Source organism: Amphiprion ocellaris, chromosome 22 (assembly GCF_022539595.1).
Source record: "Amphiprion ocellaris isolate individual 3 ecotype Okinawa chromosome 22, ASM2253959v1, whole genome shotgun sequence".
NCBI lineage: Eukaryota > Metazoa > Chordata > Actinopteri > Pomacentridae > Amphiprion > Amphiprion ocellaris.
In genome coordinates this window covers 4954494-4981706 of record NC_072787.1, presented here as the reverse complement: position 1 = coordinate 4981706, position 27213 = coordinate 4954494, and the positions used below count along the sequence as shown (strand labels likewise).

Here is a 27213-nt window from a genome sequence, read left to right as displayed (position 1 = left end):
ATTTCAGAATGGAAGGTGAAATCTCCCTGCCGTAGCACAAATTCAGTTTCAATTGCAATATATCTCAATAGAGATTCATAAATAGTCAAGCACCAAAATAGGATTTGGGAACCTGAAGTCAGCACTGTTCTTTCATGTTAAAAACCCAGTCTACTAAAACCTAACACCTCTACAAACAAGAAAAGGGAATATTACTCCATTCTGTGTGCCAGATCATACTGTACACTGTAAGAAGACAATTTAGCAGTTAGTGGATTTGTATTAAGAGCTGATGAAAAAGCCTAAGTGTGGATGGTGTTATATTCCCAGGACAGCTCTCTTTAAAGGAGAAAGTCCTTAAATGTGGTAATTCTTATTGTTTCTATTGATTTTAGTACTTTGAGCTCTGAAACAGAGGAAAGCTGAATGATCTTCATCCCACAGTTTCCCCAGAGTCACTGACTATAAAAAAGCACACTTGAATTAGTCATTTTGATTTTGTACTAGTGTCTGTCAAGACAGCAGACCCGTCTAAGTCTACCAATCAGTTCTAACTTAGTGTGACTCTCCCCTTGTAGGGCTGCCAATCAGAGAAGCAGCTCATTAGCGGAGAAGCTGCATGGATTTCACTCATACTGTAAGGAAAAGAAAAGGCCATTAGTGGAAGCTTCATTAATATAGCTTCTAATGAAATACTGGTCCGCTTTCAGTTTTAACTTTTAGATTTTTAAAGGATCAAGTTATTTAGATATGAGCAAATACAAGCAGCAAATATTATTTTAGTAGTATGGTTATATAGAAGCCAACAGCACAGAGTTATAAACAGCTTTAAGTTGTGTGACGTTCACCACTTTTCTAGCATTTCCTCCAGATTTGTTGGACAGTGCAGGTTTGAGCTTGACTCATATTGCACAGGTGTTACCTCACAATCCCATATTGTGAGACTTTACAGTAAATGAGAACGTTGAAGTGTTGGACTGTCTCAGACATAGGGGTTGACTCATGCTGCTTTTTCAGGGATGATATTGATGCCAGTTTTTAGAAGTCAGTGAGACCAATTCCAGTAAAAGTTCAAATCTTGGTGTCAGAATTTAGAAGTACACAGACTCCCACAAAGCATCAGGGAAATGCCTTTTAAAAATGTTTTACACATTTAGTTAAAAACAGAACTTTTTAACATTTGTTCTTCTGTGTTGATTGGTTAATTCTCATGAAGTCTAACCATTCAGATAATGGTGTGGGCGGGGCTTAGAGACAGGTAGGGGCATCAAGGTAAAAAAAAAAAAAACAGAATTTGAAATTAATCTGTTTTTTCAGAAATATTCAAGTTATGCAGAATATCAGATCTTATAATCAGCTCAAAAGTCAATGTAAAAAAGCCATTATAGACATTACTTTCTTAAGTCAGGTACACAGGTAGTAGCACTGTATTACACCCCTATATGTAAATGTAGACTATAGAAAACGTGAAATAAAATGAGCATAAAAGCTTCCACATGAAAGTACATAAAATGTTTGTTCCTTTTTGTTTCTCTGCCCCCTGCAGCAGACAGCATCACCCTCAAACTGCTTTCATCACAACAACACATGAACACCTGCTGCTCGCTTCATGACTAACCACCCGAGGAGTCCGTTGCAATATGAACATTAAATATTTACATTTACGTCAAGTCTTCCATTAAAATGCAGTTTACTTGAGGGAGGAGAAAGTTTCTGTTTACACTCGGAGAACATTAAAATATAAAAACCAAAGACTGTGTGCAGATATCCCTTTATCGCAGCTATTTTAAGCCTATTTTTTGGCTACTTAATGAGCACAGCTTGTGTGCAGCGATCACAAGATCAACCACTGCATCTAATCCCTCTTTAAAGTGGGTTGCAGCCTGAAACCGGTGTGTTGCTGCAGTTTTTGGTGCCAGAAATGTACACAAGAAATTTTACAGGCCACCCCCTCAGCACGCACACACACACAGACACACACATTGCTCTGTGTGGTCTCATTAGTTTGAATCTCTTGGTTTAATTAATCACTAGTAGAGAGCTTAATTCATCTATAATTTCAGCAGAGTGGAGTTGATTAGTGTAGTATTTCCCTCTGGCCCTGTTAAAGTTTTTGATTTCCTTTTCTGTATTTTTTTTTTCTTAGCCCTCCCACCCTCCTCCCACTGTGGCTTCTCTCTCATCTTTTATAATGGTGGCTCATCAGGAGGCCAGAGACAATCAGCTGGCAAAGCACCCTTGACTCCTTTCTGAGGGTTGTGATTACAGTGATGGCAGATGCTTGAAGTTATTGCCGTGGAATCAAGTGGATCCACTTGTGTTCCGTTGTTGCTGGCTGCGCACTATGGGAATCCTCCTCTGGTTTTCATTTTATGGACTGCTGCCTTTGTTTAGCTCCTAGCAGGCGGAGAAGGGAAGGAGTGCAACAAGTTCTCAGAAAATCCATGTATCAAGTGCATCTTTTTGCATTGTTGCTGGTGGTATTGAAGAATTCTCAAACTTGGATTTATGACGCATGTTAGAGAATTCCATATTTCAGTATATTTGATTTGTTATTCCTGCGATTTTTGATGGCTTCCTTTTCAGTAGTGGCACTTCTTAAATGTTTTGCAGCAGCTCTGAAGTAAGAACTTGTCATGCTATCGTACTGATAGCACATTTAAAGGAAAATTCCCTGGCGAATGTTGAAAGTAGTGATTGCAAAGAGGCGCCGCCCTCATGTGCTGTTACAATTGCTCATAATACTGTATTATTGAGCTTTTTTAAATGTTGAATTATTAAATAAGATATCTGAAAAGGCCATTCTTGGCCAAATTTGAGGCTTTCTTTGATTTTTGTAAATATACTCAGCTGTCAAAGATCATAGGAATAGTGCCAAGTTGATTCCTATGTGTGTTTGTGTGTGTCCTTATTTTTTCCTCAGTGTTCTGTGTGACTTGCCTTTAGAAAGAGCCCTCTGTGTGTGTGTGTGTGTGTGTGTGTGTGTGTGTGTGTGTGTGTGTGTGTGTGTGTGTGTGTGTGTGTGTGTGTGTGTGTGTGTGTGCGTGCAGCCACTTTGCCTGTCAGTGTGTTTGAGTGTCGTGATCCTCTGAGCTGTGAGAGAGGAAAAGGCCCAAGCTCTTTTTCCCAGGAGTCATCTGCCAATCATTTTCTCAGATTCAGTGGTAAGAAAAAAAAATGGCGGGGAGGGAAGGAGACAGAAAAAGAAGAATAAAGGGGAAAAGAAAAAGAAGAAAGTCTCCCTGTAGAATGACTAAATAGACCTTCAGTGATCTGACAGAGAGGCCTGGAGCTGCATCCCAACTACGCTCTCCACCGTTAAATATCCACTCCGGGAATGCTGAGCTTTACCACACTATTGATTTTAATCTTTCTTTTAAAAGCTCAGACTTTTAAGAAATGAATAAAATAAGAGACCCTAAAGACTGGAGTAAAGAAAATAGAAATTTTGTGAAACCGAAAGAGCCCTTTTGAGATAATTATAAGGTTCTAAATTTACCCCCTGCTCTGGCCGCTGCTGACCAAGTCACAGAAGCCCTCATTATCACGACTAGATCCCTGATGTTTTCCTAGCGCTCTGTACAGCCACTAATGAGGGGTGAAGCTTGATGATGAGAGCTTGATTGAGAAGACTTCACTTGGAGTGAACTGCGATAATGTAAAGAGCTTTCAGAGCAAAAATCACATGATGGGCACTCCGCTACTGTTCTTTATTGGCAGTAGGCCGGATGTAAAACTATTTCTCCTGACAGCATTTATTTTCATCGCTGCTAAGTTTTGCATGGTTTAGAACTAAAAAAAAGTATCTTTCTCTACATATTTCCCTATTTGCCCGAAAGTCTCCATAACACTTGCTGTGAATGGGTATAACCTGAAAAAACATGTCACTCACCGGATGTAGAATGTGGGTATAGTTCTCACAACAACCTCCAAGCCAGCATTCCACACTTTGACAAGTTTTGACACGGGCTTAAATCAATTATTAAGACAGGCCTGGATCTTTCGGTGAATGGTTTTAAAGATCTACAAAGAATGTTTACAACATTTGCCGTCTACCAGTGACACTCTAGCATGTTTGCCCAACGGTTATGGAAAAAGTTTCATTTTTCAAACATGTTCCACTAAAATAAGTTCCCCCTACATTATGTTTGCAATGACACCATCGCTGCATTTGGGGTAAATAAAAATAGGAATGATCATGAGGTGTAGCCACATTGTTTTCCAGTGCTGACAAAGAAGTGTGGAGATCAGTCTGACTAGTCCAGAAAAGGACAAACTAGTAAGTACTGGCAAAACTACTACTAAGAAACTGTACTTTCAAATTAGAACTAAACACAAAGTGTGAATTATAAATTTGACCTGGTGATGGTGCTGGATGGAAAATTATCACTAAGGTTATCCTAAGGAATACATTAATGTCTGCGCCAAACTTTTTGACAACTCATTCAATGTTTTTTTTTTTTCCTGTTTATCTATCTTTGCTTAAAACTACATAGAGAAAAATCAGGGGCTTCACCAAAGTCATCAACTTGTATCATCTGGGAACCATAGAAACGTGCTAGAAAAGTCAGGGAGTCATCTTCTGGGGACCACAAATACCTGTACAAGATGGTAGAGATGTTTCAGTCTGGACCAAAGTGTTGGACTGACAGTACTGCCATTCATAGCAAAGGTAAACACAAACATGGAGATGAAAAGACCAGTAAATATTGACTGAATAATTATTATTTTTGGTCAGTCCATTTAAAAAAACAACAACTGGTGAACACTGTTCATATCAACAGTTTTAAATGTATTCCCCACAGCATTTATACTCAGTGTGATCTTACAGTCAAAGGTATAACTTTCAATTTGATTGCAGCTGTTATTCTCTTTTCACTATATTTGACTGCTAATGACTGAGCCAGGCGAGGTCATGTTGCAGGTCAAATGATGAACTACTTCTCCTTGGGAATTTCACCTAAAGAATATCTTCTTTCGATGGACTTGGGGTCCAAACCAAAGGGTTTATACCAATATTTTGAGTCAGTAAAATGGCCAATTCTCATCATAAAAAACACAAATGCTGTTAAATGACAACAATATACCCAGAAACCATTATCACTGGAATACAAATAAAATTAACTAAATAAAGGAAAGACTACAGAACTGTAGCTGTTTGCAAAAGGTAGAGGTCATACTGATCATATACTAAACTACTATATATATATACTACTATACTAAAAACTATTTGGCACTGCAGGAAGTAAAAACAAAGACTTGCCATATTTGTAGAGATAGAATGAATGAAAGCAAATGAAAATATGATACCATAAGAATAAAGTTATTTTGTGCTCACACCCAAGTTAGCATTTTCCATAAAATGAATGACAATGAAGATGTGAGAAAAGCATTCGTGATTAAGTGTGCAAAACAAAGCAGTAGCGGCAGTCTCTTCACTAAAAGAGCGTACAAATTTTACCTTACGCTTTTCACAAGTTCTCTAAAAGTATAAAGTCAACCAGTAACTTCAAGAGGGTACCTTGTTTGCCCAAACACTCCCACAGTCAGAGCTTTGGCACACAGTGATTAAATACAGCAGGAAACTTCCGCACCAGCCTCTTTACCTTTAAGCCATTTCTGAGGACATGCTCAACACCACAGCAGGGGAGCACACAGCAGCATTGGTCTGACATGTATTTAAAACTTAGCAGCCTAAATGAGCAAACAAAGCAGCAGCGTTATGCTACAGCCCACGCAACACAACACACCTCGACCAGGGAATGAGCAGGAACGCCACAGCAGCGGTAGTGGAGGAAGATCAGAGCCTCCATGAGGTTTTTATTTCCTGTCTCGGTGCGCCAGTTAATTGAATTGGCTGCATTGCGCACATGAGGCACCGAAGTGGCGTGTGTGTGTATATTTAACTCGCTGGTTACGGGTGTATTCCAGCTAGATGCATTCTGTTTCTTGCTACATTTTGCCATTAGGATGAAAGTATTGTTTTATCTTATGCAGAGTTGCTATGTGTGGCTCCCAAAGATCTTGTTATATTTAGTTATTTTAAAATTTCATACTAACATTTTACGCATTTACATTTATCAAAGTATTGACTGGCTGCAGAGGCTGAGTCGCTGTAGAAATCAAAAATCTCACGCTTTGCTTTGCCATACCAACAATAATTGTTGACCATGCACTTTGTTATATATTCCTTTGTGGTTTCAACTTTTTCCCCTCTGGCGTCAGGAAAACCAATGATGTAGCACTAATTTGTAAGGTAGGCTTATTGTTGCAGGCAGGTTGGGGTTTGCATCCATGGGGAAGAAGCCAGGGCAGCTCCCTGCGCGAGGGTTATGCTCTTAGCTTGGTCAAGGTGACAGTGATCCATGTCTCTCTAGAGGGCTTCTATGTAGGATATGTAGTGCTATTATACCATTAAAAATACCAGCGGATTGAGAGATGACCATAGAGAAAGGAGCAGCGATGGGGGATAGAGTGCTTGTGAGAGTTTGATGTAGCCTCAGCTTCTAGATGTCAACCCCTGAGGGATTTCTCAGCTAAAAGATAAGGGGTGATCATGTCTGCGGGCTAGTCTTGTTTTCAGTTCCTAATATATAGTGAAAAATTCCCAAGTCTTCATTTTATCAGACAGGACAGTTTGATTGAGAGATGTAGCACTGCAGCAGCCAGCAGATCGATCATGCCCCAGTGTATTACTGCGCTGCAGGAATGTCATCTTAATAAAAGATGAATGACACTTGTCTCGGAAACGGTGGAAAATAACACTGATCCATTCCTGATTTGATGCGGGCAGCACCTACAGTGTACTTTGTTTTTGAAACTACAAAGACCCAAATCTACTGTATACACGGAAGTGGAGCAGTGGAGTTCTTACTGTATGAGTCACAGTTTTATATAACCCATAATGCATTATCCATAATGTCTGTGACCACACCAGATAGCACTTAAACAGAAAAGTTTGAAAAGTTTTGGTTAAGTTACTTGTAAATTAATAATGTTCCATTTCTCTTTGGTAGATTTAAATAAAGAATTAGCCCTTGATTTGAAATGAAACATTTTCTTTTTGTACCGTAGCACACGGCCACCACCACCGGATCGTCCTTAAATACCCCTCACAGATATTTCATTATTGTTAGCTACATTAGGATGAAATACTGTATATTTTTCTACATATTAGGAAAAAGAAAGAAAGAACTTACAGTTAATTAAACTTCTATCCACATACTGAGCTGTCTGTAACATCTCAATGTGGACATGGATGTGTGAAAAGTAATCTAAACAGTATATCTGTGTTAAAGGTGCACTTACAGCCATCAAACAACCCTCGGCTGTTGCTCTTGATGGGTGTACTTACCTCGCTCTCACAAATGTACCATCTCTTAAATGGGGGATATCGCCCTGTCCTCCAAACCATATCGCAGTGGCACCCGGTGGGGCCCGCATTGCCTTATAAAAGATAATGGAATATAAAATTGTTTTTATATCCGCTGAATGTGCAGAGGCTGCGTGCTGAAGGCTTTCCCTGCTATTGTTTTAAGGCTCATGAATCTTCTAAATCGCTGCTAGCGATCGCTCTGAACGCAACACGAGGACATTTACACATCGTCTCACCTCATAACCTCTCCTCAGTCGACTGGACGGCCCACACTGTGGTGCTTAAGATGGCTGAACGGTGCAGGTCAATGCCTTAGATCACTGTTGGATTTCCCCCAGTGGTACTACAAACCAGCATATTTCATCTGTTGGATCCTTTGAGCTGCTGGTCGACAGTCCACTTCAAGCTGCGGAGTTTTGGCAGAGCACCAGTATTCTTATAATTTGTATTAGTGTATGCAGTTGCAGCAAATGTCATGAGATCAATTTTGCTGATAAAACTTTTATTTCATTATGTTTTCTCATTGTATTTCTGATTGTATGATTATAATTACTCACATACACTACCAGTCAATAGTTTGAACACACCTTCTCATTTAATGGTTTTTCTTTATTTTCATGACTATTTACATTGTAGATTCTCACTGAAGGCATCAAAACTATGAATGAACACATATGGAATTATGTAGCAAACAAAAAAGAATGAAATAAATCAAAACAAGTTTTATATTTTAGACTCTTCAAAGTAGCCACCCTTTGCTTTGATTACTGCTTTGCACACTCTTGGCATTCTGTCAGTGATCTTCATGAGGTAGTCACCTGAAATGGTTTCACTTCACAGGTGTGCCTTGTCAAGGTTAAATTGTGGAATTTCTTGTCTTCTTAATGGGGTTGGGACCATCAGTTGTGTTGTGCAGAAGTCAGGTTGGTACACAGTTGACAGCCCTATTTGACAACTGTTAGAATCTATATTATGACAAGAACCAATCACATTCAGTGAGAATCTACAGTGTAAATAGTCAAGAAAATAAAGAAAAACCATTAAATGAGAAGATGTGTCCAAATCGATTGGTAATGTACATGTAAAAGAGCTGGTAGGTAGATTTCAATAGATTGGCAGTGCCGGTTTTCATTCTTTATGTTAAGCTAACCGACTGCTGGCTTTAGCTACATATTTAGGATGTGGAAGTAGTATTGACCTCCCCATATAAGCCCCATAAAGACAACAAATCTGCATGTTTCTCGTACTGTTATTGCTTTGATATGTTATTACAAACCCTGAGGATCATGTTGCATCATTGTAACATCACTAAGGATGAGCATTTCACATATATTTCAGGAATGTTTCATAGTTTAAAACCTTCATATTTCCCCTATTTATTTCATCATTTAATTATCATATCATTTTAAGCACTTGCAAAATGTGTTTGTTTTATTAAAAGGCCATAATAAAATCTGTGAGCATACATGCTTAAACCATGCCTGAGCTCTCACACAGTTGGCAGGAGTATCTGTTTTGGGGAGTGTGAGCGAGTGTGTTTCAGGGCCCCCTTTGCCTTGTTGACCACGGTCCAGGCTGGACGACCTCCGGCCGACCCTGAGCCATTTGAAAATATGATTGTAATCCTCGTGAGGATTTGGCCTGGGTGTCTATTACCACTGTAATCTGTCACACTGGCATCCAATATTCATTCCACGTCCAGGTTAAGCTCCTCTTTCTGTCTGCACCACCCATCACCATGGGAGAGAGAGAGGGGGAGGGAGAGGGGGAGGTGGGATCCAGTAAGGTTGTTGGCATGACTGGAGAGTGAGAGAAAGAGAGAGAGAGGTTTTGAAATTGAGAGAGCACTGCTTCAATCAAGCCCCTGGGTCGGGGTGAAGAAATCTATTGTGGAACACAAGGTCTCATTAATGCAGCAGGGATAGCTTTAACCCCCAACCCCCCTCCCCTCCCGTCTTACACACATGCACATGTACACACACATTCACACACCTTGCAGAGGATAGAGAGGTAGAAACATGGAAGAGAAATGGATAGATTTAAAAAACCAGAGAGAGCGAGAGATGATGCGTTTCTGTGGAGAAGGTGGGAGAAATTCTGCTCTGCTGATGCAATGAAATGTTCACACACGTGGGACAAAGTTGTAACAGAAGTTCAGCAAACAGAAATGACAGTAGTTACCTGCTTTGTGACCTTCTGTGATGTTGAACTTTAAATGTCCTGCATGTGGTGTTCTTTGCTCAGCAGTAATTTAGGTTTATTGTCAGATCATAGCTGAAATGATGATTTATTATAGTCAGCCCTGTACGAGACAGCGGATCCAGGATGAATGATAGACAGTATCTTGGCCAGTAATGGTCACCGTTTCCACTCGACCTTGGACAGGATATGCAGAGCAATGAATGGATGGATTGAAACGTGAAGCGATAAGATCTTAAGTGTCCTGAGATTGTGTTTATATCCAGTTATTCTTACCAATATTGTCTTTGATTATCATTGTTGTGATGATTTATGGACAGTAATGTGCAGCATGTTGTCCTGAATTTTGATGTTCTTTCTCTGTGGCAGAATACAACAATTAAATCTTCACTGATGATCCAAAGAAAAGGAGGATGGCTAAAAGCATGACATAAAATGTTTTCAAATGGTCATTGGTGAAGTGTTTTGTTGAGGTAGGAATGTGTAACGAGGAGCCAAGCAGGAGTTCCTGAGCTGTGGTGTTGTGTGTTTTGTGATAAACTCCTCTTTCCATCTGTCTTAGTCTATCTCTTGTATTACCAGGACACTGAAGGAAGGATTGTACATGTGCTTTGGTTGGATGGATATTGGTCTGCCGGCTGCAGCATTGTGTACCTAAACAAGTATCCTGCCTGAGCCATAGTATTCAGACCGCTGCATGATTGTGAAGTGAAGCTTTATAGTTGGGAGTTTATTAGATAATACGGTCTGCGCTAACCAAAATATTGCTCTCAGTCACTCATTTAATTAAGTACTGGCATTATGCAAATGAATTAACTTTATCTGATGAAATATCTTAAGCAAGAAGGAGCAGTATTAGTGGCAGAGAAACCGTCCTCGAATTTTGTTTTCTTTTTTACAGAACAGCTTTCGTAGATGGTGCATGGACTAAAAATGGTTTTGCTTCACTAAACAGTAGCCACGGCTTGAAACAGAAGTATTGTAGGGCACATAATGTGCAAAATGTGGGACTGGAGTTGCACCTAATGACTATCATATTTGTTAAATGTAAAAATCATTGTAAATATCTAACACCAGGTTAAATATTTACCATGTTAGTGCTGTCATGACATTCTAAACACAATTATTCTGGTTTGTCAAAGATGGGAACAGACGTTTCTTCTTTTTTTGTGCTATAAAAACTGGACTGGTGTGTTATATCATAAATAACTAACCACATTTGACATGCTTCCTTCTTTGGGAGGCATTGAAGCTCAATGTGAATGTCACAGCAATTCCATGAGTGTTGGTCAGACTCTTCAAAATAGTTTTTAGCTTTAATTAATTTTCAGTTTGCCTCTTGTTATATATTGACAGAATAGTAAAACTTACATGATGTAGTTAAGGTGTGAAAAGGGCCAGTATTGATTTCAAGCACTTTGACGCTCAGAATCTTGATCTCAGAGCTCGTTTATCCAAATTGCACTACAGGTCCTGCTTCAGCCTTTTCTGGCAGGAAGTCTGTTGAGTGGATAGAAATGTCTTTATAAATAGAATAGGTATAAAAAGCTTGTTGTTTAAATCAAAGTATTTGGTCTTCTCTGTGTCAAGAAGCACCCTTAAAAAACAAAACAAAACAAGGGTTTCAAGTAAAAGAACGAGATCAAATCACATGTTAAAACTAATTTCTCTTAGATGGCGATCACTTTTGAAATGAAATGTGTTAGAACAAGAAACAAAGAGCTGGAGGCAGACGACAAGAGGGTAAGGTAGAAAAATGGAGTGTGGATTCAATTTGCTATCTGGGTTCCAAGTCCAAGACATCTGTCACACAAGCGGATTGGTTTGATTGGTGTGAGCACATCTATCTAGATGGCTTGTCTGCAGTTAGTAAATTTATATTCCCCCAAGTCCCATCCTCCATCAGTGGTTACTGTGTGGCCAGGCCAAGGCTGTCAGCCACCATGGTCATATCTTATTTTAAAACTAGACCCAGTCAGAACCTCACAAACTTATCTGCTCTTCTCTTCTTTTGTGTATGTGTGTCCTCAGAGTGTATCTGCTCGTCATGGGCCCAAACTGCAGCTTCTGTATCCCACTGCAAATAAAAGAACCACTGGAGAAAATTCCACTTTTTTAAAAGAAAACATTAAACATGAAACACCTCTTTTTATCTTGTATGTAGAGTCACAATGAGAAAATGCATGTAAGAAGGGCATGATGCAGCACGGTATGTTTCCCAGGAACGCAGTTTTTATTCACATCTTCCAGTCAAGCAATAAATCATAAAAAGGTGAGAATTTGCATAAAAGTAAGAAGAATTTTTGAAAAGGATAATGCTCAGGAGCCTTTTCTGATTTCATTCAAGAGGAGAATATTTTAACTTCATTGTTATAATTGCTTAAATGACTGACATGAAATTGCAGCAGTTACATGGTCACAGTAAATAGCCAAAACAGTGCCTTGTTTGAAAGTTAAATTGCTTCACACCACTGGTAGCAAGTGTTACCTCTCTGAGTGCATCAAGGAAATTATACTAACATGTCTAAAAGCCTTGGATGGCAAAACAAGAGAAAAATACATCCCATGACCTAAACACTACGAATACTGCTGGTCTATAGAGTGCAGCTGAATTAGATTAGTCTAATTCATTATCCTCTATGTTGCAGCCCTGCTGATTTTTATTCCTCTAGTCAGTTGGCTAAATTAGCCTGAACAGTTTGACAATAATGGGGACAACGCCAAAGGAATTTAGAGCAGCTTCCTGATCATTTGTGAAATCCACCCACAACCGTGTACTTGCTGGTATATGAACACCCACCTGCACACACACACACACACACACTCACACACTCTTGTTCTCCCACACTATCTCAGTGCATCACAATGCTAATAATCGGATTAAGCCGGTGTGTTTTGGGTGGGACGACGGCATCTCTATTAGCGGCAATTTGGCGTGACCTATCCGCTCCAGCGAACACAGCGCTGGCTTTGTAATCTGTGCTGGCTGCCCCCCATCCTGCCCACTTATCATCACACTGGGATTAATAGAAACATCTTCTGTAATTACAGAAATAGTGCTGTTGTCGTGCCGGCTGCTGTCAATTGTTTTAATATGTGCCAAACCATTAATTCGCTAGCGGAGGCCTCAATGGTGCCCCACAGTAAAATACAGAAATCTGTCATTGATTTTCATGAGGCCGTATACTCAGCGTTTTATCTCCTTGCTCTTCTCTGGCAGACTGGTGAGGTTATTGATCTCCATAAAGGCAGTATTTTGTCGTTAGGCGAGAAGCGGAGGAGACAGTAATGAAAGGTTTTTAACCTGTGTGTTCGGGGGATTGCTGGACCACTGGCCAGGGCTGCCAGGTGCTACACGCAGCAGATTTTCAGCTGCTCGACCACAGGGATCGATAGGGATACATCTTTGTCTGATTACAGAGATGTGCTGGGGAGGACAGCAGTTTGTGTGTGAGTAGCCCGTGTGTGTATCTGTGGGTGTTACAGTAATAGCTGACCACTGGATCTGCCTTTTTTAGACATAAAGGAACAAATAGGTTGACCTCGGAGATGATTCAATTGCTTCCACGAAGACCCCTGCAGAACTGTTTGTTTCCTTTTACTCTTCAGACTAAACATAAGTTACAGCTGGGGTTTTGGAATAGAGGTGTTAGGCAGTTTGTTTAAACTTACACTGCCATACTGTGGCCTGATGGACAGTTCACTGCAGTCTTGTGGTACTTGTGCTTTATACTGCAATATTAACAAATAAATAAATACAAACATTTAAAGCCCTAATAAACAGTAAAATGACATTACATAAAAGCAAGTTGGTCAAAAAGGTTTTAAGAAGTAATGGAGCCTTATCTCAGGTCGTCCCAAAGCTGAAACATCACCTTTAAATTGAAACCATGACTTTGAAACAGCCAGAAGGGCCCCAGCTGAGTATCTAAGGCTGTGAGGTGGCTCATCTAGGGTCCACTTTTCTGCTATTGCTCGGGGCCAGACCCAGACCTCCTTTAAAGGTGATCAGTAAAATTTTAAAATGAATTCTCAAATGAATAGGAAGCCAGTGAAAAGAAGCCAGGATTTGGGGATGTCGTCCAAAGTCAATAAGATAGCATATGCAATATAACATATATTTTAAGTGCTTTTGCTTTTGGTACTAAATTCTGCTGAATATGTCTGTACTTAACTGAGGTTTTGAATGAAGGACATTCATTTCTATTGAAGCATATGTACACTGAGTAATTATAAAAGCAAAATCTGTATATGTGAGAGGCAGGTCATAATTGCTCATTGAAATAATACAGTATCAGAAATCCTCATTTCAAGGCAAAGTATTCATCAAAATATGAATTTCTTAGCAATACTCAATAAAACACAAAACATCTAAGGGCATGTTTTTAAAAGGCAAACCCTGATCAAAAAATGCACCCTATTAAAAGTAGTCCAGTTATTATGGTATGATATAAACACAGAATAACCCACAATAATAATGAACATGTTCTCTCTCCTCTCAAGTCTGTACATGTATCAAAGCAGAGCCCTCCACTGCCACTAAATAATCATTTTAGGTCCCCCTCTAAATGAATGCACATTCCCAACAAGCCACAGCAACACAGTCAAGCATCCTGCATGCCAAGTGTCTTTTTTAGAGACTGCCCACGTCCCCTCAGCACGCATAACTGTCGCCTATGAGTTATTACACATCTGTGTGTGGATACACAGTGCACCAGATGCTGCAGTTAATGGCACACCTAACCTCCCACCATGAGATGGTATACTAAAACCCAAGTGGAATTTTCCACTGCCAGTCTGCCTTCTTCCTCCACTGTCTCCTCTCAGCCATCGCTGCCCAGCGCTGAGAGAAGCCTGTAGGGGATGGTCCAGACAGGATATTAATGGGGCCCTCCAACAGTCAGAAGGCCTGACAGAACCCTGTTTCATTGTCACCTTGCCTTGGAGGACGACAAAAAACTTGCAAAGCTTATTAGCCGAATGGAGCTGTTTCTCCCTCTAACTTACTCGATCTCTGCCTCACCGCTTCATTAGACTGCCTTACATCAGTGGCCTGCTCCTCTCCCTGTTTCCTCACCACATCACCACACTCACTTCCACACACACATACACACAGTGTGACATCTCCCACCTAATCAAGTAGTGGATTATCTTGTCCTGATAAATTGGAGCTTGTAGCACTTGAAAGGTCCTCTTGGAGGAGTGCCTCCTCCCCCTGACAGTGAGATCGAGCCCCCAGGGAGTAAGGAGAGAGAACATTGCCTGGTAATGATTTGTGGTAAATCGGACAAGTGTTTTTGGAAAGACCTCTTTCAAGCAAGGGGCTTGATGAATTTAAAGCTTGTGAAGAAACTCAAAAAAACACAAGTGAAATTCAGGCATGAGGGCCAAGCAATAAAGGCATCTACTTTTCAGATTGAAGTTGATGAAAATAATTAAATCCACAAAAAGATTAGGGTGCATGTTTTACAGAGTGAATATAATGTGTTAATGAAGCAATTCAATCTGGAACGAGTAGTTCAAGGTAACTGCACATACTTGAAGAGCAAAAGAGACTGAAAGAGGCAACTTTCTGCTGCTCTTTTGCAAGTTTTTCATTTTATCAAACAATTTCACAAATGAATTTGTGTTCACACCGGGCACACTCTTTTAATGATTCCAACACTGGTGAGAAGGGGAACTGAGACATCTGAATTTCCTGACTGAGAATGGCATGACATGAAATTTGTAGTTACACGGTGTAACAATGCAGCAGATACAGGAAAAGGTGCTGTAGTGACGAGTTAACAGAGATGTTGGCAGACTCTTAAAAGATAAATGTGTAACGTAAAGCTTAGTGGCCTCAGATATTCATATTGCACACTGCAGAGCATGTGTATGCACATGAAACGCTCACTGAGATTCAGTTTCGGCTTTCATGCAGAGCGCAAGGCTTCAAAAATCCCTGAATTCTTTTCTAATGACATGGTGGTATATGAGACATAATGATGCCATCCTTGCACGGAGTTCTCTAAATAATCAACCCTGGAAATGACCTGATTTGTTCTTGTTATTTAATGCCACAGCTAACTTTCCTGTTCTGCCTCTGTCTGTTTCCTCTGCTTTCTCTCTATGTAGGAGAACCCTTACATGTGTAATAATGAATGTGACGCCAGCACTGAGGAGCTCGCCCACCCTCCAGAGCTCATGTTTGACATCGAGGGCCGTAACCCCACAACCTTTTGGCAGTCCACATCCTGGAAGAAGTACCCAAAGGCCCTCCTGGTCAACATCACGCTATCTTGGAACAAGACCATTGAGCTGACTGACGACATCGTCCTCACCTTTGAGTCAGGCCGGCCCGAACAGATGGTCCTAGAAAAATCGCTAGATTATGGGCGAACCTGGCAGCCCTACCAGTTCTATGCCACTGACTGCCTGGACGCCTTCACCATGGAGCCCAAGACAGTGCAGGACCTGACTCAGCACACCCTCCTGGACATCATCTGCACTGAGGAGTACTCAAGAGGCTATGTGTGGAAGTATGACAAAACTGTGCGCTTTGAGATCAAGGACCGATTTGCGCTGTTTGCTGGGCCCCGGCTCCACAACATGGCCTCGCTTTATGGACAACTGGACACAACCAAGAACCTGAGGGACTTCTTTACCATTACCGATCTGAGAATCCGCTTGCTCCGGCCGGCCACAGGAGCCACGATGGTTGACGAGAACAACCTGTCCAGATACTTCTATGCCATTTCTGACATCAAAGTTCAGGGCAGGTAAGATATAGATCCATCTGTATGACAGCTGTGTGGTGGACTTAAGACTGAATACCCAAATAGGAAAAGTGGTCACCTACCCTAGACCCTTATAACATGTCTAGGTCCATCATATATGTCATGAATTGACGATTAATTTGGCTTAAATCCCCATATAAATTTAAATGAATCAACCAAAGTGGGGTTACCAGTAACATAAAACCCTTAGCTGGTGTCCTTATAGAGTTATCCAGCCATGACTGGGCCGTTTCTTTGAAGGGGCTCTTTTCTTAACCCTTGTGGTGTCCTGCAGGTCAAATTGACCCGTTTTAAAGTTTGAACATGTGGAAAGAAATATATATTTTCACAGTGAAACTTCAACATTTTTGGGAAAATTTTGAACATTTTTTGGTGGAAAAAAAGAAATGTTAAAAATGTTTCTTAAGAACATTGACAAAAAATCTACCAAAATCCAGCGAAAATCACTGGATTTTGGTTGATTTTTATGTGAATGTTCTTAAAGAAAATATTACAAGTTTAACTGATATATATGTGATCACTTTAGATATTTTTACTCATTTTTTGGAAGATTTTTACTCATTTTTTAAAAAAATATTTGCAAGAATTTTCTTGCCAAATTTGGGGGATTTTTTTTTTTTTTTAAATAAAACTTTTAAGGAAAACTTTAAAGAAATTATTGGAATTTTCTTCCTGAAGGTTTTGCAAATTTTCAGAAATTTGGGGATATTTTTTGCTGAATTTTTTATTTTTTTTTCAGACAAGGATGCAGTATTTTTTGGTTGCCGTAAATGAAGACAACAGGAGCGTTAATGTAAAGACTATTCTATAGACTGATACGTCAGTAGTTTTTTTTCTTGGTTTTCTTGAAGCTACTGTGCAGCTACCTAGTAGTGAAGAAAAATGTGTTTACCATTAACCATTCTTTCCAATTAGGCTCCGGATCCATAAAGATGTGCAGAGTTCACCAGTTGTCAGCATGTCTTAATTAACCAAGCTGCTTACGGTTTGCTGAACCACTCAGTTTTGGACATCAAATTCACTCAGCTGTCTATTAGCCCGTGGAAGACATTAGATGTAGCGTTTCAGCCGTCAGGTCACTGCACCTTGTAATTAGTGTTTGATTTACAGAGTCCACAGGGGGTCATATAACATGAAAACAACACGGCATTATTCTGTTAGCAGGAAGACCGACAAAAGCTTCCCCTGCTTCTTGACACTACTACAAGAGTCACAGGGGCATAGATTTAAGTGGATCTGTTTTACACTGTGTGGGTTTTCAATTTAACAGATGTGAATATGGTTGTTGGGGTGAAGGAATGAAGATTTAATTACTCTTGTTTTGCTCTTCACACATGAGAGGCTCGCTGTACATAAGCGCAGAGTAGTGGAATGTCACAACAATTCGACAAAATGGGTGGAAGTGTTGAAGCCAGCCTGCCAGACCGCGGCTCACAAGTGTGGTTGTGTCACAGTGCGCCTGAAGATAGACTTGGAAACATGACTACAAATAGAAACATCAGCGGCGTCCTCTTCGGTCTTCAGCAGACATCAGTGTAGCTGTGTGGAAAACTAGATCAGAGTTTTCACAGCTGAGTTTTAGAGTTAACATCAGGGGATAATATAAAAAATTACTTCACTTCTTGTCACACACTGGCTAAAACATAGAGTATTTGTATTGCCATAATATGTTTGCTGCTGTGACATTATTTACTTTAATAGTGTCAAATGCCTCAAAGCCATTTAATGAATCTCTAATCTGTGTATTTCTTTAATGTGCCATTAAATTTGGGTGCAACCATACAACACAGCGCTCTAATGCTCCATAAATGGGCAGGTACCCTTGAGCACAAGGGGCTATGATAATGAATGCCTCGTTCAGAAATTGAATTTTTGACTTTTCTTGTGATTGAGAAGGTCATTCAGCAAAAATAACTGGAGGGAATTTACTAACACAAAAGAGTTGGACGGGGCATCCATTCAACACACACAGAAATGAAGAGGGCTGTCATAAGCGCAGATTATTTATTCTATCTGACTAATCATGACTGAACTCATACATCCCTGTGGGGCTGTAGATTTGAGCAATGGCTGTGCGGCACCATCGGGCCGCGGTCGTTTACCAGCCTGCTGCTTTTAGAGTGACGCTCGCCTGAGAAATGTTCCCCACTGTTTACTAAAGGTAACACACAGTTCAGACATAATGAGATACACTCTACACAGAGAGGCTTCACTCTTCTTTTCCCCCCTCCCATGGCGAATCACTGCTCAGCCTCTTTCTCCATGCGTCGTATACGAGACATAAGCTCCTTAACCCCCAGAATACAGTTCTGTGAGACTCGCCGGGAGAGATTTTGCAGGGGCAGCGAGGTTGAATCGGGCATATTTCACTGCGCTGGACTCAGCTACCATCCGCCTGGATCAGGAGTGAGAGTGGGTGTGGAGGGAACTACAGTAGGAAAGCTTGCAGATTTTGTGCCCTTGCCACAACAGAGCGAGAAACAAAGAAAGGAACCTAAGCTCCTTGCCGAAGTAGGTCAACCTAGAAAAGAGAGAAGAAGCACAATTTTGCAGACGTAGGCCCCTTTGCATCTGTAACATGCAGCTAAAGTTGTTACGGGGAAGCCTGCGGTGTCATGCATGACCATTCTATTATGGTTGATTACAAGGGAGGAGCCGACCAAAGGCACAAGGGGGTAAAAATCGATGCTGAGAATTTCAAATCAAACCAGGCATGGAGCTGGGAGATGGATGTGAACAATGCATACTGACTGGTGACTTAAATGAATTCGACATCCTCACTGTTTCATTGTATCAGCAGCGCTAAATGGATGTGTGGAGAGAAAGCATGGAGAGTCGGGAGGATTTTCTAATTATCGACTGTATGACTTTGGTATAATTGCTGTGTCTTTCCTTTTTTTCTTTTTACATGCTTTACAGTAACTATAGCCTACAGTTTCACCAACTCTCTCTCCTCTTCACTCGATCTCCCCCTCCCTTTCCTCGCTCCCCCCTGTGATCAATATAGTGTAATTAAAGCTGGAGAAGATTCTGGCTACGAAAGGATATCTTTCTGGCTCTCAGTTTCTCCCTTTCAGGGGTCTGTCCCTCTTGCCTGTCTCGCTCTAGTTCTCTTTTTACCTTAATATATATACAAAAGACCCTTGCCCATTCAATTCTTGTAACACTACTAGAGGGATGAACACCAACCACACAACTGCAAAAACAAAAAAACAAAACATTACCCACCACCAAAACAAAAAATAGGAATAACTGTAGGTGGGATTTTTGGCACTTCTTTTTTTTTTTTTTTTTTTTTTTTTTGGTAATCATAGTTTTTAATTGCCAAAATCCACCAGAACAATCGTTTTAGGCCAGAGATTTAAATAACCTTCCAGTCTGACAACAGATTTTTGCTTGTGCTATTAGTCCCAAACCTGTTCATAGGATCAGTATATACACCACCAGTCAAAAGTTTGGACACACCTTCTCATTCAATGGTTTTTATTTCATTATTTTGCACATTATAGATTGATACTGAAGACAAGAATACATATGGAATTATGTTGTAAACAAAAACGTGTGAATCTTCAGTATTAATCTACAATGTAGAAAATAATGTAAATGAATAAATACCTCTGAATGAGAAGGTGTGTCCAAACTCTTGACTGGTAGTGTACATCAGCCTCATATTATGAACTAAATTTTCAGCTTTTTTTCTATTCTGTTTGTGTACATGTGGGAGGTGTGATTCAATTTCCAAAACATACATGTGCTGAGGGGCATTAGCAGGGAAGGTCAGAAACAGCCTCAGAGTTCACGGTCACCTTGACTGCAGGGGTAGACAGGTCATTTACTTGAAGCAGCAAATTGGTTATTAGATGTGCCAAACCTTTTTTTCTGGTTTAGATTCCATTCGGCTTCATAGAAAGAAGGGCTTGTTCATTGACTGTGAATTCCCCACTCTGATGAACCAAAATCTCAGGATACTGCTGGGGACGACTCACAGTCTCATGTTGAACTCTCCCAGGGTCTTGAAATCACATACAGTAATGTCACCAGTTCAGAACTCTTGGAAAGGTTATTTGGATCTTATAGAAAAGGGTCTCCGCTTGTTGCCTTTTACATTAATTCCCTTGACATCCCATAGTGCCTGGCAGCGAGGGGCAGAAGTCCACTGAATTAACATATTAGACAAGCACATTCTCTTCATACATTCTGTTTCTTTATCAAATTCTTGATAATAGTTCACTAAACAAACAAGGCCCCCAACTTCGGATCACTTAAGTTCCTCTCCAGTCGTTGATGAAACGCCTAAAACTCAAATTATGTATTTATTATGCAGGTATGTCCTCTCTTTCCACTTAGTTTTTCACTACATGCTGCAGCTTCAGCACACCAGCTCACCTGTGACTCTGCTTAAACCCTGTACAACTACTCTATGCCATCACATTAGCAAGGTGTAATACTGGAGCAATTTGACCATATTTGTCCAACTGTAATCAGAACAATGATTCAGAAAGACCGAGCCAGCAAGTTGACAGGATTGGATCCTTGGGTTTGTCACATGTGAAACCCTGGAGGTCTGCATCTATGAGACTGTTACCAGAACATGGCAGGTTTAAGGGGGAAATGCTCAGCCATGTATGCAGTGCTAATTTTGCTCATGATGTGCCTCCCAGCATATAAAAAACACCATATGGATGTTTTAACAAGCTGAAAAAAACTTGAATTTCACCGGAGAGGATCTTTCAGCTCTATTCCACTATAGTGGAATAGAGCTGATTTGGTCTCAGCTGTTGTTGGTGAATATGTATCACCAAATGTCAGTTGCAGGTTCTTTTAGAAGGTTTTTGCGTTAGTTTGACTGTCAAAACAATTCTTAAGTAATGTATCTGACCATATGGAAGACACCGTTAATGAATTCTAAGATTATATGTCAGAGGGGTAAACTTTTGTTTGTAATGTTTTGCCAGTGTAGACATTTAATACAATTTTAAGGTTGAACATAAATATTACTTGCAGTCACAAGGAACAGCTGGGTCAATATATAATTGAGGGATATATCTTGCATACATTTTTATTAAAAGTAAAAAAAATAATAATGTTTTTATGTTCATTATGATCATGCCTTTACAAATTCCATAATTATTTATTATGGAAACAATCACTTATTAATAAAAAAATTACGGGATATTACTAAAATGTCAACTAAATAACCTTCCGAATTTAATAACAACCACCTTCTAATTAGCTAAACAATAATAAAATGAGCTTATTCAAAAACTGTTTTGATTGTGTTCTTTTTATTAATTTGAGATAATCATGACAGATATTTATTTTTTGGCAATATATCAAGTTTTATATGGAAAATAAAAAATTGTATCTGAACCAGAAAAATCACTTTCAACTAAGTTACTCATTACAAAAACACCTCTCAAGGAAGTGTATTAATTCCAGATCACATGACCTGCTCCACATGATGTCATTTCCATAAATAACTTTCTATTTCAATTTTACTCAATTGTGTATATAATATTTTAGAGGAAACTTTCTGTAAAAATGCCATGTGGTGTTTGGTTAGAGGCGGCCATGTTGATTTTAGGCCTGAAAACAGCGAAAATATCAACTATGATACAAAAAGTCCCGCAATTATATATTAACCCAAATACTGCTCTACCAATTTGCATTGTGGGTAATGTAGATACCAGATCTAGACAAGGATGAGGAATTTGCTGAATAAAAAGGTGCAATCTCGATTTGCATCCTTTTTCTTTAAACTACTTTAAATCAGATAAGTGTGATAATACAGTGGTGGAATGCTTACTAACTGACTGTTTGGATGTTAGCTCTGAAATAAATTGTATTTTTACAGGGTTTTTGCATTATTGTGTTAAATCTTCTGTGAAAATTTAATGAAATTTTCTGTAAAATTGGCATCAATTCACCCGTAGCAGTCATATTTCTGTGCCCATTCTAACAGCCTACAGAATGTAAACACGCCACAATGCCTTTACACTTCAGTCTTCATTCCCACCCACTTAACGGAATATTTATTTGTTTTTTGGCACTTTGTACATTTGATTAATTGCGTGTTGTGCAATAAAACCACTCCGAGTCTGCGCTGGAGTGTGTATTGCAACGCTGTGCATTATTGAGGATGAGTTGTCATTAATTTAGCATTGTCACTACTATAGTATAATTTCGGATCAAATCTACACGACAACAATGCATTATTGTCCAAAAGTGTGATAAAGGCAAGCTTTTCATCTGAGGCTTGCAAAAAATATACCATCTGTGAGGGATTAAACTCCTCATCTCTCCCACAGTGCATGGGTCACTCTATTGGTGCATTCTAATTGCCGTGTAGTTCCGTGCATGTGTGCTTTGGATACAGCTGTTCCAACTACAGATCAGCAATTTGGTGAGTGATGGCTCCATCGGAACTCCCCTAAGGGAGGAACAAACAAGAAGTCGATCTGCTTTTTTTTCTCCCCTTCTCCCTCCACAGTGCTTGGCTTGCTCTTAGGCCTGCCTGTAGTCGACAGATAATCTATTTGTGCTAATTTCATGTTTCTTGCTGCCCACATCCCCCTTGAATAAGTCATTCCACTTGTCTACCCTCCTTAGTCTCCCTCTTCTCTCGCGCTCTCTCTCAGTGCCACCATAAGCATCTACTTACGTCGCGCTGTGCTCTGCATTTCAGCATTATTTTTTGAATCAGCAGCCTGCATTAGTCATTGTGTGGGAGAATGCCGCATTTGTGGGACCGGCTAAGCGACCGGTCCAGATAACTTGGGCCATCTGTTAACGTTCACGCCACATGTTAGTTTAATAGCTGTAATCAAATGACCCGACAGCCTTTTGTTAGTCCAGCAAAAATGAGTTAAGTGAGGCATTTCAGGAGTCAATGAGGCTGTGAGTCAAAATGTGTAATGTATGTTTTCGTCAATGACAGTGGAGGGTCCAGGGGTGACTCATCAAAGAGGAAACGCAGCAAGCAGTGATGTGGCTGCTGTTCAAAGGCCACAGCTGCAAAACATTCATAGACCCTATTCATTCACAATTGTTAATGTGTGACATCAATCACTTTTCAGCTCATATTATTATTATTATTATTATTATTATTATTATTATTATTATTATTATTATTATTATTATTATTATTATTACACTTTAACGCACAGCAGAAACTGTAAGTAGTGATGGAATAGGTACTCGGCTCCTTTACTTAAGCTACAATAGCAATGCTAAAATAGAAAAAATACTCCATTACAGTGTATAATCATATATTGTGCTCCTTTCTTAGTAAAGAAGTGCAGAAAAAGCCACAAATAAAAGTATCAGTTCTGAAGTTAAATGCCTCCTGTGAATGATATACTATTGTGTATCCCATTTCTGCATTGTCAACACTACATCATGGCAAATATAGCCTTTTATTGTTGTAGCAGTTTATGATACAGCTAGTTTTAATTATTTACTGTGATAGTTTAGTCCAGACATCACAATTTAGAACTGTTTAAAGTGTTCTAGTAGGTATGTTAATGGTTAATGATCAATCAATTAATTTTCATTAATAATTTAACAGAATAAAACTATATTAACTAATGAGGCAGAAGAAGGGGGACATGGGTGTCAGAAAATGTACTGAACATTACTGGTAGTACCGGGTTACATTATATTTGTGTTTCTGATTGCCTATGAGGGTCCATAAAACGAGCACACAAGCTGATGAACTCCTAGCATCAAGTTGTGAAATAGATGTCGACCATTGTCCGGTTTAGCTAGTCAACATTATATGGCTTTAATACTGCACAGACCCAAGGAAGCAGTCGCCACTACAGGTAGTTCTTTGTGGACAAGCACAAAGAATAATGGGAATGTGAATGTTCATATCCAAATCATTAAATGTTTTGTGACACTTATTTCAGTTGTGCTTAAATTTTGGTTGTTGGGTGAGGTAGTTGTCTGTATTTTTGTGGCCAAGGGAATTTTAAATGTTTAGTTAGCAAGGGGTCACTAAGACAGAGATTTCTGGAGTGGTTAATGACTTCCAGAAAAAATCAAGTATACGGGGCTAATGAAATTGAGACAGTTTTGTAGCAAACGTTAAATATCTCTGGTGAAAAATTATTTCATCAGCATATGGAAAAACAATCATTATAGATCATTTATTTTAAAAATTAATCATTTATGATTGTTAACATGGCTGACAATCAAGAGTACATAACTTTACTCGTCACAAGGTAAATTTGATTTAAACAAAGAAACTTTCTAGTTTCTCCTTTGTGGAAAGTATCAGACAATTTGACCTCCTTGCATCGTGAACTGTTTATTTTAAAACCATATGAAGCTTCAGACAGGTATTGACTATTGGGTGCAGCTGCTAAGATCCTACAGGCAGTACAGAAACACCAGAACTAGACCCTGCTTATGTAGAGAAGTTTTGAAAGAGAGGTTTTATTTTTAGCTTTTGCAGTGCGATGGATTTTTTTTAAGCTTGTCGTGCTTTTTCTCACAAATGAAGTGAAGCAGAAATATAAAATAGGTTTAAATTGAAATACTCAAGTGCCTTATGTACTGTACTTGAGCACACATAGTATTCCAGGAACTGCATTTTCAGGGTTGTTTATTTTGAGCAGTTGCTTTATGTTATATGTACGCCAGTGAAGCTCATTCTCTGCGTTGTGGCTTTTTGTAAATGGAGTCATTAGATTACAAACACAAACTGTAAAATTAAATTGTAGTCTGGCTGAGTGTGTCCTCTGACCTGTACCTGCATCCCTCTCCTCACTGGTCTTGTTTACTCTCCTCTCACTTCACAGTGCAAACAGATTTTCTTTAATCTATGTCTTTGTTTTGCTTTGAATCAGTTTATTTTGAAGATGTGAGCTGCCTTCCTACACTCGTGGGTCCACGGAGAGAAGAAGTGCAGGATTCTTTATTAGCTGATGACCCCAAATTTTCTCCTGAAATCACACCTCGTCTCTTTGAAGGCGCATGGCTACCTCTAAAGTTTTTGTTTCAAGACTTCATCCAGCTTTCAGGGGCTTTAAATGAGCCAACAGTAGAATGGGTTTGCTTCTGATGTGAGAACTGAGATCCACTTGGCAGCTGAAGGGATAGTAGTTATAGTCCTGAGTTGACATTTCAGACCTTGGCTGACATCAGTGAGGGAGTATTCTGCTTTTGACCTGCTATTGACCTTCATTTATATCAGGATGCCTCTGTACCCCACTTTATCTCCTCGCATCTGTGTTTCCTGGCAGAAGTCAGCCAGCTACCAAACAGCCCCAGCTGCCTCTCTATTCCCTTTGTCTCTTTCTTCCTCCTTCCATCAACACCTACATCACCTGTCATTTCTGACTTCTGTCCAGGCCATTTCTCCACCTCCCTGCCTTTGATCCTCCTCTCTTAGTTTGTCTCTAGCTGACGCCCTGCCTGCTTGAGTCTGCCAGTTTGAGGTGCTCAAAAGAAATTTTTATCAGTCGGTGCAGAAACTTTTCGCTCGCCTTCCTCCCATGCGCTGGAAGAGCCTGCTTCATAAGACGATCAGATCTTTGAAAAGTGTGCATGCTGGATGCGAGGCTGTTTGGACAACAGAGCATCGTCAAGGTTTTGGAACCAAGCTCCAGCTGCGAAGGAGCAGGGACAAGCTGGCAAACAGAGACATACGCCTGCATGAAATAAATCCTAATGTGATTTATTATCTCCACCTGTCCTCCTGGAGTTTCTAACCAATCTCAACGCAAAGCCACCTGCAGTCCCTTGGTCGCATTCCTGACTTCTCACTTTAAAAAACACTTGTAATGTTGACAATGAGAAACCTAATGTTGAATTTGTTTACAGTGTTTTCCATTAGTCATTTAGTCCAACGTGTACCCTTCTCAAGCCAGCTGTCGTGGGTGTGTTCTTATGTGAGCGGTATTAATATAGAAGCTGCCCCCCTTATCCAATTAACTGCATATTCCCAGCTGGAAAAACCTCCCCAAGCAGTACACATGTGAACCGTGAAGGTAAAAAAAACAAATGAGGAGAGGGGCTTTGAATGATGCAATAGTGCACAGGCACAGACAGAATGTGAGGTACATTGGGATGGCAGCACTAGAGTGTTGTGCGGCACATTTAGAGGCCACAGCTGCCAGTACAGAGACATCCAAATACAGCTGCTGGCAACGTCAGACCACTGCCGCCACATCTTTGTCCTCTGTGGCTATGGACAAAAATGGGGCATATTCCTAGATGGCAGGACGGAAATATTGTGCATGATGTTTCACTTGTCAGTCAGGCCCCGGTTCAGATGTTTAATTAGCCCCCATTAAGGAGAGCGAACACAGTTTTAGCCACGCTGGGGGCATTAATCTGCCAACGACAATGTCAGCGTTTTGTTTTTGCTTTCCAGAGTGAAATATCCCAACAACTGTTGAATGGATGCCAGGAAATTTATTTCAGATTTGCATGTTCCACACATCCCACACAGGATGACGTGTAATATTAGCTTTTCATCATTGAGTCTTTTTTATTTTTTTATTTGTCTACTACTTGATATTCTTATCCTCAGCTGTACTTTGTGTTTTGAATTAATAATGAAATGCTAACATTCTATAATGATGAGGATGCTGCTAGGTCTGAGTCTTGCTTTTTCCACACCTTGAGAAAGATGTACCAGCGTATTTAACCTGCATTTAAAAAGTGAGAACATGAAGTCATTGCACAGACCAGATTGTCCACTTACAAAACAAAATGTTTGTATTCTCCATTGTTACCTCAGTATTTTTATACTATTGTATGTGGTGAGGCTGAGAGTGACTCATATTAGTTGTTGGCACAGTTAGAAATGCTTAAGCCTACATGAAATGTATTATTTGCTCCATTTTTTTTTTTAATTAGGCACTTGTAGCT

At 39.8% G+C, this 27213-nt stretch overlaps 1 protein-coding gene across 11 annotated transcripts in view; it reads left to right on the top strand.

Annotated features, from left to right (window-relative positions):
- ntng1a (netrin g1a) overlaps positions 1-27213 on the top strand; it is a 123020-nt gene that overhangs the window by 45357 nt on the left and 50450 nt on the right. For all 11 annotated transcript variants that reach the window (XM_023280769.3, XM_055007079.1, XM_055007078.1 and 8 more), the window contains exon 3: positions 15671-16314. In XM_023280769.3, the coding sequence (XP_023136537.2) occupies positions 15671-16314 (644 nt within the window). The remainder of the gene's footprint in view (positions 1-15670; positions 16315-27213) is intronic.